Consider the following 14,822-nt stretch of genomic DNA (forward strand, 5'->3'; position numbering starts at 1 on the left):
CCCGCCCCGCCCTGCGCTGTGCGCATGCGTAGCGCAGCGCCGCCGGCCGTTGGGAAAGCGCGGGAAGAGGAGGGCGCGCGTCCCGTCAGTGCGCTGTGAGGGGGATCCCCTCAGTCTGCGCCGTAAGAAAAGCACCACCAACTTCGCTTTCAGATAACGTTTAACCTAAACAACTTCCAAGCATTCTGTATTACAAAACAGAAAATGGTTACAGTTAATGAAAGAAGTCAAAATGCTGGCATCACGTCGTTTCCACATCGATACATAAAAATGGACAACACATTAAATAAACATTTTTGTTATTAACAGTTAGAAATATTAACACCAAAATCATGTATAAATTAGGAAATAAATGTACAAACTATTTCCAAAGTGCTCTTTCAAATACATTATATACACAACATTCAAGAAGTTCTTAATGTAAGACATTTCAGGGTGGTGGGATGTTGCTGCTTCGTTCCAAGTGTTGTTTGTATTCTCTCCAAAGGATTTCAGCACTTTCAAAAGCCATGGGGAAGGCTGGCCGAGAGCAATGTTGCACTCTGCCTACCTGTGATATTAACATAGCGTAAAGAAAACAAACCTACTTCCTTTCCTTTCCTTGATATTTGAGAGTACTTACTTGTATGAAAACACCAGCAGGAAAGATGAATGAAATGAGGACGGGCTGAAAACGCCTTGTTTTATCAGTAATGAAAGCAGTAATGTTGCAAGGGCAGTGCTTGGACAACATCCCATAGCAAACTGTCCACTTACAGACTTTTCTCTACAGGAATAGATGTACTGAAGGGAGAGATCTTCTGTTTTACCGTGGTCTTGGTTTTTCAAAACACAAAGTGCTCGAACTCAAAATCCTGCAAGCATACCAGTTTCAACAAACAGAAATCCTACAGCAAAAGGTAAATTTACAGCATAAACGTCCAGTTAATCTCCTATTAAAAACTGCTCATTGCTTATAACCACCCTACTCTCACCACAGAGAAATTTGAACGTGTAATTTCATTTGTCAGTTACAGAAGCACTTCATAAGGGCTTCATTCAACACTCTACAGGGACATGGAAGTAACTCCAGATGGTCATACTGGCTTTAACACACCTCTAGTTCATATTTCTAGATTCTCCCTCTATCGGTATTCTGTACTCAGAATATTGTTCCACAATCAAAGCTGAATTTGGTTGCTTTTCTGCCACCAATAAATAAATAAATAAATAAAAATCTCTATTTCTGAACTATTTCTGTTAAGCTAAAGAGAAAAAATGCTGTCAAGAAGCATAAATACAGTCAACAACAACAATAAAAAAAAAGACAGTATTTATGCTTATAATTCTTGCTGGAAAACTTCAGTAAGGGCTATGGGAGAATCAGAAATAAAGGATGCCAGCCACCTGCCTGTGAAATTTGGCATGAAAATGTATGTGCAAGTTATAACATTTGGAGTAGCATATTCAAGACTGAAAGGTTGCCAGATGTTTTCTCAGCACCGCATGTAGCAATACTGACATCCAGGAGGATGACACTGCAGATCTCTGAACTTTCTTCTGTTTTTCTTTCCATGACAGAAATACCTTCGTTTACATGGATATATAAAAGGTGCCACTAGTGATTAATATTTCCTTGAATATAGGTTTTGATCATCTTTCTGTTCCTTTTACAACAGAAATAATAGACCTACGCAGATCATTGAATGATAAGACCTGGGTAGTTTGCCCAGTAGGTACTGCAGAGATTGCAGTCAATTTTATTTTTATAGCATGGAGCTGTCTTCACATAAGGAATGAAACCTTTCCCTTATGCTTAAGAAGTGAAGAGCCATGGATTTCAGAGGCTGGCAGGTAACCTGCAATACATTTAGTTTTTAAAAAGTTGATAACTTACCATAGGACACTTTCCTGGACTGAGATATGACTGAATGGCTTCGTATTTAGTTAGAGTGCAGAATAACCTGGCATTTTGTCAGAACGGGGCACAACCGTGATCAAATGATCCTAAAGCTATTTAGAAACATCAAGAATGGGGGGAAAATTAAAAACTTCTGCATTGTATCAACATACAGTACTATACACAGCACCAAATATCAAACCATTAAAGCATTGTCTTGTTACCAGTAGTGCACTGCTTCATATCCAGCATGAAATGAACACTGTTCACATACAGACGCTGCTTTGTGCTAAGGGGTAACCAACATATTACAATTAATCAAAACTGCCGGCACATCCAGTTCAAAAGATGGAAATACTATTGAAATGAATCTGACACAGGATCATATTCCTTTATTGCTGGTAATTTCCATATTGTCCCTGGGGGGGGGAAAAAAAAAAAAAGAGAGAAATATAAATGTTGGAGAATAATATATCAGGGATTCATAAACAGAGTTAATTTTCTGCTGGTTTATAAATTCTGCACCAAAATACCAGATAGATTTATGTGCAGAGCTAGCAGCTAAATCTGCTTTTTTATAGCAGAAATTAAGACAATTTACCTGCTCGTAGCCATAAGGCCTCTGCTGCTGAGCGGATGGTCCTGTCTGAGAAGCTCTGTAACTCCCATATTGCTGCCCCTGTCCCTGTTGGTAGCTGGAATACTGTGAAGATGCTCCTTGTGCAGGACCTGAGGAGACAGAGACAGTTATTAATAGGATTTAATTAATAGTCCATTTGCTACAGGGAGTTCTTATGGTTAGCAAAATGTAAAGCGTGAGGGTAATAAAGGTTAGCGGGTACATACTGCAAGGCAGTCCCTTGCCTTGAAACCAGTATTTAGAATAGCCTTGTTTTCTCCAGCCCGTTTTTTGTACTGATTAACCTGAAATGGTTTCTTTCTTCCAGAGACCACGGGTGCCTGCAACTGACCAGTGAACAGTTCAAACCTGGTTTGATGACAGTGAGGAGCCTTGCTCCGGCAACCAGAAAGGTTCCACAGCCCTGTGACAGCGTTAGCTGTATCTCCAAATCACTTCCACTTTTTTTCTTTTCACCTTTTTTCCTCACCAAGGATTAAAACCTTTGCACGATGTTGCAAAGCGGTTCTCTGGATTGTTGATGTCAGTTTGGATTGTCTGAATTGTTTTTATGTCAGCTGCAAAACTATTGGATGTGTAGGAGGCATGAGAATCCAGGCAGTGACCTTCTACCAACACCTCCCAGTCAACATGAGGCACGAGTACTTTATAACTTTCTCAAGTTATCAAGAAAGAAAGCAATGGGATGCTAACATAGCAGTTTGGAGTTGCTATATTAATGGATGTTACTGCCCAATCTCTTTTCATGCTATGCTGTTTGGCTAGTTATAGTATGTGCATGGCCAAGGTTAATCAATAAAATAGTTTAGCATAGTTTAGGTGAGGAATGGAGGCATCAAGATTAAGTACTGCAAATACTTGACCAGTGGCAGCTTTACCATATCCTTGCTGCTGTCCTGGGTAACTTTGTTGATTCGGGTATTGCTGCTGGGAATATGTTTGCTGTTGTGCAGCTCCCTGTTGGTATCCTGCCTGCTGCTGGCTGTACTGAGAGTTTCCTAAAGTGGAAAAAAATGACACAGTGTGGTTATGCTTGTAGCAGACCTTCCTCTGTTCCATCTCTAGTAAGGAGCCTTGGGCTGGAGCTCACAGACAGGCACTCTTTCAGAAACAGACGTTTGCATTTCGCCAGTCATGATGAATTTATTTCTCTAGTGACTTTTAGTTCTTTTGAATGGGAGGGAGTTGTTTATTTATACACATCATTAAACCAGTGAATAAGCAACCTGCTCCCCAAAGGGTTTTTTTCTGCTAAAGTGTTTCAGAAGAAAAAGGCAGAACCATAAAGATAAGGGTGCCAGGGTACACAGCTGGTTTCTCAGAAAGCCCTCCCAGTGTATTTTGATCCAGATAACAATGTTTATTCGTTCATCCCAGAAAGACAACACATCCAGTTGTTACTGATTTTTGAAAACAACTACAATGCAGTATCCTAACAGTGAAATTCTATCTGGCTCAGCTACACCTGAGGATAATTTTTTTTTAATGAACATGAGACTATGCACAAGCTAGCAACAATCCCACAAGGCTGCACAGCGTGTACCTCACACACAGGTACTGACATGCTGCGTACACAGTCTGATAACGGTGTTGGTATAACCGTGCTGTAACACCTACATTTTGTCTTCTGGACACTTAAATAATAGCTAAGTAGCAGTTCAGTAACGTGTGCAGTGCAAGTCATGTTTTACATTTCCATAAGCATGCTGTCTCCTTAGTATTTTAGGGGGCTTTAGAGGGTTACAAAGATTCCTGATATTTTCCTACCTCCTTCATAATAGTGTTGTGTAGAGTCATCAAATGACCTGTCATAGCTCTGCTCAGTGTAGGATGACTGCTGATAGGCATAGTCACCATGTCCTGTAAGAAATTGCAAAGATTTATCAGATACATGCTTAATATAACTATATATATATGCTGGTGAATACATGCATTACAAAGTTGTTTAGGCATAAATATGGGGCTAAGAGAAAATAACCCAACCTAAGACAGGAGGTTGAGTATGCAGCAAGGAAGTTACACCTACAGATAAATCGCTAGCATACACTAATCCAAACTCGGCTTCATGCCCTTTATGAAGCAGTCTGATAGCAGTGTGCACTAATATGTATGTGTCTGTTTGCTGCTTCCACGCAGAGGGATTAGAATGTTCTAACACTCGAAGTGGAAACAAATCCCAGTGTGTTTGCCATGACTTCGGATGTGGCAGTCATGCTGGCCTACTATATCAGCACTACAGCGACAACAGTACAGAGGAATTACCATCTGGATAATATTGCTGATTCATAGGTTCTGATGAGCCTTGTCCATGACTGTACTGCTCACTGTAGTATTCCTCCTGACCCATGTACTGCTGTGAGGAACCTGCAAGCAAAGATGAGAGAGCACACTGAGCCCATGGACAACTGAGTGATGTTGGTTCTTATCTTCTTTCTTTTTTTTTTTTAAGAGAACAGCATTAACATCTTGATAAGTAAACAGGCTATGTATGTTGAGAGCAGTTTCAAAGATGTTTTGCTCACTGGAAAAAGGAAACAACTTTGTACTTTTAGAAACAAAGCTAGTTGAAATTGAAATTATGCAACCGTCAGTAATAGAAGTCCTAAAACCACTCTCTTGTATGGCAATACCAAAAGTAATGGCAACTTTTCATCTACTAATCTGAGATATTAGGAAGCACAGGAATGTATTCCATGCTCATGTACATAGAGAGTTAAATATATTTCAATTACTGTATTAATTTGTTTCTTAGCAAAATTCAGTTTATATTAGAATCAGTCTAGCAGCTTTGTTACCTCTTAGAACTTTTTCCAGAGAGGTGTTAGAGCATGGTGGTATTCTTCTGGTGTTTTCCTTGCTTTGGCCTAATTTTTCCTATTAATTGCTGGCACATTCTATCTTGTTTGCAGAAATGAGTTCCTTGTTAATTGTGCCATTTTACGGCTGATCCAATACCATTCAAAAGAAATGAAAAGGTTTCCAGTTACTTCAGTGAGCTGTATATCAAATTGTTCATCTTTTCTTTTCACGGTTTCTTTTAGACAGAATTATTTCTAAACACCTGAAATAGTTAAATAAACTTGAAAAGAGATTAAAGTTCTTCTGATTGTCACGGTACTTCCAGCATTTCAGATTTCCTTTCTTTCCAGATGGGATTCCTAATGCATAAAAGTGACTTGGAAATCTTGTTCTGCCTACCCCGCAGGTGATCTCATGGAGCTGCTGCTGCCACCAGCAGTGAGCTAGGCATACATCTCACCTTGCTGGGAAGCTCTGTAGGGGCCCATCGGTCGCTGACCCATCATGCTGTTGCCCTGGTTGCTCTGGCTCATCATGGCAATGGAGGACTGCCCCTGGTAATGCTGGCTTCCTCCTTGTGCCGAGTTGTAATGCGACGTTGCTGCTTGCTGGTGCATCATGGAGACTACAATGTACATGGAAAATCTGTTTTGTAAAGGGATGTGATGGTTCTCTCCCTAGTCTCTTTGGAAGCAAGTTAAAACGTTCAACTACATTACATCCTGATCATTCTATGAATTTTCCACAGGGGGAGATGTTTTCCTACTCTGTGCATTGAGCTCTTTTCAGTGAATCCAACAAGGATGCTATTACTTGTCAGTTCTTGCCATTTGTTTCAGTCACAAATTTGACAGCACATCTAACTTTGAGTACTGCTAGTTGATTTGAAAAGAATGCATCGTTACTGGAGTAGGATTAAAGAAATAAGAACTGATATTTGTTCCCAGTTCTTTCTGACTCATTCATTGCCGTATTTGTTCTCTAATCAATTATTTTTTTCTAACCCATCTCATTATATATCCAATGATTATACATATTAATAAACTGACACTGTAGGATTGATTTGCCCCCTGTATTTCTGAGAGAACTAACATTGGACAACCCATTCAATACTCAGCAGCACTTGTTTTAACTGGTCAAGAGACAAATTCGGAGCTGTCTGCTAGTCTCTATGCCCTCCAAGCAGTGTTAAGTATCACTATAAAATCATAACAACGTGGCAGTAATGTATAAATGATAAACGTGCAATACTCTGCTGGCAGGCTCCTTCAGATAGGATAAAGGTGCCTTTCCAATCCCTCCCACAGCTGTGAGATTTGCTGCCAGGCCCTAGCAGGGAGTGCTGCCACTCTTTGAACTGTTTTCCATCACTTGTTGTTAACCGTGGCAAGTCAACGTCAGTTAAAACAGGTCTGAAACTGTTCTGTCTCATTCAGAGACATCCTAAAGCTTTTCTTCTTGCATGTTTGTCCCTGTGTACATAGAATATTTACAGAACACATTCATGTTGGTAAACCTCTGAGGTCACTGAAATGTCGAGCTGGCCCAGAAGGAGGAAGAGGGAGTTTACCTGGGTTAGACTGCATGTTGATGTTTGTTCGAGAGACGTAATTGCCTATCGAGCCCTGGCCTTGCATTGGCACATTCTGAGATGCAGGCACTGTATGGCTGTAACCAGGCCCAGTTCCGTGACTGCTGACACTCATACTCAGAGAGGTTGTGGGCATTGTGTTCTGGCCTGACTGCTGCATAGGCACGTGGTTTGGACCTAGAAGAATTAAAGAGAGCAACAAGAAAATCTGTGCCATTATCAGCAACGTACAGAGAGCATTAAAGCCCTCACAGCCTTTCTGAAATACGGTAAGGCAAAACAAAACAGAACAATCCTCATTATTAAAATCCTCTGTTACTGACAGACAGAACTGCTTCCTACAAAGTTACAGCAGTGCTCCTCCTCCTGCCTGCCAAATCTAGCTGTACAGAATTGCAGGGGAAAATCAGCAGCTGTGGCCTATAACCAGTTCCTCACGGGCTTCCACAGATCTTGCAGGCAGTGAAATTCACAAATGCCAGCAGTGTCAGATACGTTAGAAAATACACAGACTCTGGAAACATCCCGGCCTTCTGAAATTCTTTCCTTCCTCCTGCCTGCTGTTAACCCCATTCACACAGATGGTGACAATAGGAAGGCACAATGGTGGCTGATAAACTCTGCACACTGCTGCATTCATTCATTCATTCATTTCCCCTCCGACCAACTGCACTTTGTGACTCAGGCTTAAGAAGCACCAGGGGGCCTCCCCTCAGAGGACCAAGAGGACAAGCTTGTCTTTCCCTTTATGAAAGTCTGATTGAAACAACCTCAGACTTTCTGAAGACATATTGAGCAAGTGGCCATCGTAACACTGCTTACAGTACCTGTCCAGTATCACAGTCCATAACTACTGGGCTGCTCCAACTGTACCCTTGCACTGTGAGATGTGAGTAGCATTCTGCTTACCTGGCAGTGTGCTGCTTTGTTTTGTTTTGTTTTGTTTTAATTCTGTTGTTGTCGGATAACAAAAATTAGGGAAAATCTGGTCCTGATTTTTGTTATTAGTTGTTGCAAATAGTTTTATGAGTGAGTTTTGGAAAGTTGTTTTCACTGTGCATTGATACTGTAGAAATTATGATAGCATGTATTGTTGCCTATCTAAATTCAGCTGTGTATTGCTGTCTATCAAATTAATTTAAATAGAATGGAAGACAAGCAGGATCCCTAGAAGAGACAAAATTATATTGCAATGTTTAGATAATGATATTTCAATCTGGTTATTAAGCGTATCTACAGCCTCTGAAAAAATGTTTAATTCTTGTACTGCAAACCTCATTAACGACTCCTAATGATATTTCTAGTCATCAAAAACAGAAGATTTGCTGTTGATCATTATATTTTCCTCTCACGGAGAGAAGCAAGCAGCATTTCTAATAGCAAACAAACAGAGCTGTTTCTACTGAAATCTGCAGAACCAGAGACACACAAACTGCTACAGAGGTCCAGCTCTGTGCTTTGTGAGAGTTCTGTGTATCTTCTAAAGCTGATACTCGTTTTTGTGCTACACAAAACATGAGGTGTTTGAATGGCATCTGCAGGCACTGAATGAGAGAGACTGGGCTCAGTAAGGCTCACAGTAAATCTTGCCCTGTTAGCATGGGAAAACATGAGACTCTGGGCTTTCTTTAAAGTCCCTCCCCCCCAAAAAAAAAAAAAGTTTGGCTAATTCATGGTTGTAAAGGAAAATACGACAGCATGACCCAAAGTGTTTAAATAAAAATACTAGAACAATAAGGCAAATACAAAGCACTGAATCTCTTTCATACTTTTGTGAATCTAAGGGAGCTGAGTTTTGTTTGAAAGGCCTCATTCATGATTTCTGAACAGCGAGGATTCCCAGTTGGACCCCATTCTGTCAGGAGGCAGCTGAGCTTCCCTTGGCTGATGTCTGAATCTACAAGTTCTGCCTGCAGGGCCACGGCATGAAGAATCACCAACTTGTGGCTGTTGGATTATTTGACATTTCAGTGGGTTGGTTTTTAACCTGTCCCTACAGGCGGAATTATCATCAGTTACCATTAGTTATTGACCCAGCAGCCACTGCTGGTAATTATTGTATATTTAGGTACTACCTAGTGACTGTCCTGCAGAGATGATTCCTGTAAAGACCAGTGTGAGGACAATAAAGGATAAAATGTACTAGTTTGAGGTCTCCTTCCCTGTCCTTTCCTCTTTAACAACGCTGTACCTGTTCAGTACAGATTTTCATCTCCTTCAGATGAAAAATTTTCACAAGAACTGGAGCCCATACATTCATCACTGCTTGTGCATCCTTATGCCTAACTTGCAAAAAAACACTGTCCAATAATCACTGGCTGATGTTAAATAATTTCTCAGTCTCAAAGCCTATCTGTACATGAGGGTCGGGTGCCGGATAGCTTAAGGTGCCAACTCGATTCTGGCTGGCACAGAGACAGCAGCAGGAGGGGCTGGCACCCAGGTGGGTGCCCCCAGGCCTGGGGTGGGAGGCTTCCATTCTTGCAGAGCAGCAGCACATGCCATCACTGCTGCTGTTACCTGGGCTACTCACAGCACACCAGGAGAGGCAGGCTAGTGCATTCTCACACCTTCCTTTTGAAGAGCAGCTCTGTCTTGAGACCAGCCCCCAGTGGAGCGATACTTTAACAGCCTGGCACCACGCAGGTGCAGAGCACTGGACAAAGAGTAAGCTGCCCCCAGAGCCCCAGCTCGGGCTGTTAGCACTGGGATGGGGGCACACGAGGTGAGCGTGCACCAGCACTGCCTCCCAGCTCTGTTCTGCAAGTGATGGCACCCAGCAGGACTGCCTCTTAATGAGCATTACATTGCTGTAAAGAACTGGGGAGCAAAGGAAAATACAAAAAAACAGCAGCAGTAACAGTGAAAATGCAGATTGTGAGTAAAAAAAGCAAACAAACAATGTTCAGACTGATTCAGTGTAACACTTAGACTAGTCAATAAATCTTTCGGAAAGGTGGCACGGATAGATTTCTCTCTACAGCTGCAAGTGTACAAAAGTAGGTACCTCCTCCATCTGATCAAGAGGTCCTACCAGCCTGACCACTAATAGATTTCCAAAAACTCAGAAGTAATTTCACTGCCTGCATCTGCTCCTGAGTTCCCCTGCCAAGGTCTGTGATTTTACAGTCAGATCCTTCTATTTATAGACATTGTTTTTCTCTCTCTCTCACTTTGGGAAAGACCCACATAAACAAGAGCTGACTAAATAACCGTGAGGAACAAAATGAATACATGGATTATTAATGCTATAGAGTATTAATACAAAGTAAACAACAGCAGCAAAAATCTCAGTTAGCTTCTTTTTAGTTGCAAGAACCAAAGAAACAAATAGATAAATGTGTATATTTGTCTTATCCATATAAAATGTCTGTGCAGACTCTTTGGCTGCATGCTACAATCCCTGAAAGCTTCTGTGGAGGACAAAGGCTGAGGTAACACCATTTTGTTCCCCCAAAGAAATCTATCTAGAGGAGCTTTGCAATCTAAAGGCTTGGTTGTGCAGTTAGTCATGCAAGCGATCCCATTTCACCCTGGCCAGCCCCACCATCTTCAAGAGAAAAATACTGCAATCTATCATTTTTCTAACTAGAGACTTGGAGGCATCTTGGTGATTCTCATTAGACATTTTCAAAACTGTTTTCAATTTCTCCCATAGAATTACTAAGCAGACTGGAGGCCTCGCAGAACCCAACTTCATTACAGACTGTAGCCATTTTGTGATGATTTCAACAGTCCCAGAAATCCCCATCTGCCTGAAAGGTGAGTGAGGAGAGGTCTTTTACAGCTCTGTACGTATTTTCTGCATTAATGATTTTGTTGCCAAGCAACAGCAAGCAGCACAAAGGGGACCAAGGCTCACCATTGCTAATCTGACTCTGCATGAGGGAGGAAGGAGGAAGGCCCGTCCCGATTGCATCACTGAGATTGCTCTGTGAATGAAGAGACTGGTTGGATGCACTCTGAGTCATTCCTCCTGGGCCCAAGTTTATGTTTTGCGTTGGTGGCTGCAAACAACAAGGAGGAGAAGCAAATTTTTTGTTAGGTTTTATTAGGTTTTATTTAGAAAAATAATCACCCTCAAATTAGACCAAGCATGACTAAAAACTGCCTCAAGTAAGTAAGTGCTTCCCTTACTTTCTGAGCAAACCTTTTTTCATGTGACTAGGATGTGTGAGTGACATTCAGCACGACACGGGGGAGCCAGCAGGCAGCACAGCAAAGGTCTCCAAGCTGTGCTTAGAACAGAGGCTGGCTTCTGTGCCCATTCCTTTGTACTCAGATAAATTTCATTTGGACTGGACTGAAAGTAACTGCTGTGGGGAAATGCCTTCACAAACACTACACAGCAGAGTGTTGACAAACTGACCTTTGCCAAGCATAAAGCTACTGTGTGCTTTGTGTTATGCTGGATACTTCTCAAATCAATCAGTTCAGCAATAACCCCATTTTTAAAAGCAAACCAAAGCCCAAATACTGAGATAAAATAGTGGCTTTTTTTTTTTCTTTTTCCCAAGTAAAGAATACAGTAAGAATAAGCCAAGAATAATGAATCTGGAACAAATGGGTCCTGTTCACATATGTAACACTGCATCATTCCCAGTATTTAGAAATTAGGCCACTGAGACAGATATTAACACAAATATCCAAAAGAATGTATCTTAAATGCAGTAAAAGTAGCTTTGCACTTGGTTGGTGGTCTGCACAACCACTTAGGGATAAAAAAGGTTCACTGACATCTATCAGTATCTGTATCAAAGCACATTTCCCTCTGGCATAGGAAATAAATGTGGTGGTAGCACTGGTACTTACAGCAGGAAGCAAGGACTGCATATTCTGGTTAGAATCTGCTATTGTTGCCAAGTAAACAAGGTTTCTGTGCAAGATTTGTTGGTATCTACAGAATAAGGAGCAAAGCTTATTTGGAAAGGTTTAACAACACAGAAAATTCTAGTTTATTAAATGACATCAGCCCACTTTACATCTGTCAAAGCAAACAGTTATCATACTGACCCACATCTGCGCTGCTGTGCTTTTTCACAGTGTGCTCAACACCCATTGTACCAGTGGGTAAACGCGGGGAAGCAGGAGGCAAAGCACACGCTTCTCTGCAAGCACTTGGAGCGCGCTGTGCAGCTGGGAGCTCAGGCTTTCTTTGAGAACTGACACTGGGTCAGCAGCTTTACCACAGATTCTTCCTCTGTCTAACCAGGGTCCCATTCGTAGTGAAATTCCAAAACCCAAAACCTGTTTGCCCTGCCAACAAGCTGAGAAGAACAAGATTTTTTCAAGAGTGCTTTAACTGGAGTGTTTACTCAATTCAGCACCACCTGAACCATTTCTGCTTCTTCACAGCTCTCCAGGAACGGGAAGAGTTCATAAGGAAGAACAGGAGGGCATCCAAAAGCAAACTACAGATGTACCACTGTGCAAAGAGTCAAACCTGGAGAGTTTGAGGAGAACGCAAGAGACAATATTTTTTAGCATGATTTTTTCTTCTGATAAGGGGAAAACGTGTGGGAAGTAGTAAAACTGGCAAATATGAAGCCAAGGTTGTGAAAGGAATACAAAAAGCGTGGAACTTGGTCATCTCCTCCCAAATGCACACAAGTCCCATGGTGTTGCCTTCTTTGCAGAAATGTGAGGTGATCCTTATTGCTCAAAATATTCAACAGCTTAATTTGCAAGCAGGAGGTGAATACGTTAGCATGGTTCTCCAGAATTAATAAATAATCTGTTAAAAATGTTCTAAATATTAAATTCTCAAATACTTTGGGGAAAAAAATAACACCCTCCATCCCAAGAACAATAAATAGTTTGTAATACAAGCAAATCTAACAGATCAGTCCAAGCATTTTCTCCCTGCTCAGTGGACAGCACTGCTCATGGTACAGCCCTTGAGAAAAAGTACTCCAAAAGCCCAGCCCAAAACTCATCATACTCACTGAGTACATTCTGCAGTTTTCCCCTTGCTCTGATAATCCATAATACACTGTATTAGGTGGTGATTTTCATCTAACATCTGCATAAAAGAAACACGATCAGAACATGTGAGAATCGTATGAAACACCCGAGTTTCTGCGACACTCCGCATTTGCTCTCCGTAGCCACAGATGGCGTTGTGGGCGCTTTGCTTTGGGATGCGAGCAGGTGCTACACGTGACGGCACGGTCCTTGACCCGCTGAGATGCCGAGGGCCCCCGAGTTCTGATCCCCACCCACAAGAAGATGCAGCTCACTGTCCTAAAATTGCTGTTTCTGAACATTTTAAAGCAGCGCCATCACTGCTGTGTGGCCAAAAGCTCTGACTTCCAGCACACCAGTTATTTTCTGGTGGTGTGCGGTACTGGAACGACTAAAGCTTTGAAAGACCATTGAGCTAATAAATAAAAACAAGCTGCTTTCATATTACAAATACGAATAACAACACTTTTGTTTTTCAGTGCCATTAGAATATTCAAACAATCTTGCTGTAGTGGGAATTTGTGAGGAGCCCAGCACGTGCCCCCTCTGACTGCTCTGTTTCTTACACTGAACTGGAACATCCATTCAGTCACTGTGCCTGCAAGTCCCCTGCTCAGCACCGTGCTTCGCAAACAGCAAATCACTGCCAGCAGCCCACCAACACTGACAAACAGTCCTGAAGTCACACGGCAGTTAGAGGAAAAAAAAAAAAGCCACTGGGATATTTCACTGCCTAAAATTAATTGCTCACAACACTGTGTGCTGCGGGAGCATGGGCTTCGTTTCCAAATAGCGCCCTGAGATTTCAGTCACACTCCTCAGGCTCATAGCAGGTCGTTCTGCCCAATCTCTTTTCTGTAACGTTCTTCCTATTTTTCCCTAGAAGTCATAAATTGGCACCAGAAAATGGCTTGGCTGCAAAACCTACTGACGATCCGTTCGTTGCTGCGTTAGCAACAACGCTGCCTCACTGCCCATCGTCCACGGACCGACCACGACCAACACCTGCACCTCCCACACTGCACGAGCTGCAGGAACAAAATGCCTTCGTGGTGGGGAACGCAGCCACGGCAGCACAAGTACAAATGACAAATAGCGGTCAAAGTGAAACATGCGTCTTTATTGAGTCTCCAGCCTCTTCCTTATACAGTTACCTTTTGTGGGAGGGACGGAGGGTCGGCAGGTGCACGCACTGCACTCCCTGCTGCCAGCACTCCGGGGTGGGAAACAATAACTTCCCAACTGGGAGCCCTTCTGTACCGTGTGGAGAGCTCAATTGCAGAGAAAATCTTCAAAACCTTTGTCATTACACACCAATAAACACATCACAAATAACAGGAACAGCAGATGAAAAACACCACTGATCGCTGCTCCCTCTGGCTTCTAAGATTCCGCATCCAAACGCGAAACCCTCGCCAATGCAGCATTTTATTTCATTTTTTTTGCTGATATACCGTCAGAAATTAAACACATATTTGCAAACGCTATTGCATTTTTCCACTGCATTATTGTCAGTCTTTTTCCCTCCAGCAGCAGCCAACGTGCCAGCGGATTTCATTCCGTACCCCTTCTCTGGCTCTCTCTGCAGCGATCTGCACACCTTTGCTTTGTTCCACCTCCTCCTCCTCCTCCTTCCCCCACCTCTCTCCAGCTGTCCATCTCTGCAGCCCTGGCCATGCACGAGTTTCCCTGCTCGCCCGCAATCTGCCTCCTTCCACGGCTGCGGGAGCACGGACGGAATCACGTCCACCCCATCGGTACAAAGCATGCTGTTTTTACCTTCTGGATAGTTTGCTGGGTCACCTCCCCTTTGCCTCTCGGGCGAGCAGAAGCAAAGGCAACCGACATGGTGGGCTTTTTTTATGTGTCTATAATATATGGGTCCCAGGCTCTAATAATATTGTTATTATCTGCCTGCTATTGCCGTGCGAGGATTCTCCGCAGTGCGC

General features: G+C 42.4%; 1 protein-coding gene across 4 annotated transcripts; it reads right to left on the reverse strand.

The window, feature by feature from the left end:
- Positions 1-87: 87 nt before the first annotated feature.
- On the reverse strand, positions 88-14,800 carry SS18L1 (SS18L1 subunit of BAF chromatin remodeling complex). 4 transcript variants are annotated; one of them, XR_006171081.1, is made up of 12 exons: positions 14,653-14,800; positions 12,855-12,931; positions 11,722-11,806; positions 10,772-10,916; positions 6,889-7,086; positions 5,779-5,943; positions 4,782-4,883; positions 4,287-4,379; positions 3,398-3,517; positions 2,481-2,608; positions 1,877-2,298; positions 88-854 (listed from the first exon to the last, which is right to left on the reverse strand). XR_006171081.1 is itself a non-coding variant. In XM_042832522.1 (11 exons), the coding sequence occupies exons 1-11, from the start codon at positions 14,719-14,721 to the stop codon at positions 2,272-2,274; spliced, it is 1,209 nt and encodes a 402-aa protein (XP_042688456.1). In that variant the 5' UTR covers positions 14,722-14,800; the 3' UTR covers positions 88-2,271. The 4 variants fall into 4 exon arrangements, 2 of the variants coding, with proteins under 2 accessions (XP_042688456.1, XP_042688457.1); XR_006171080.1 differs by having other exon boundaries at positions 88-550; positions 623-2,298; XM_042832522.1 differs by having other exon boundaries at positions 88-2,298.
- Between the last annotated feature and the right edge of the window lie 22 nt (positions 14,801-14,822).

This window comes from Centrocercus urophasianus, unplaced genomic scaffold (genome assembly GCF_019232065.1).
Source record: "Centrocercus urophasianus isolate 14NV4802_14NV808 unplaced genomic scaffold, USGS_Curo_1.0 seq_38, whole genome shotgun sequence".
NCBI classification, from domain to species: domain Eukaryota; kingdom Metazoa; phylum Chordata; class Aves; order Galliformes; family Phasianidae; genus Centrocercus; species Centrocercus urophasianus.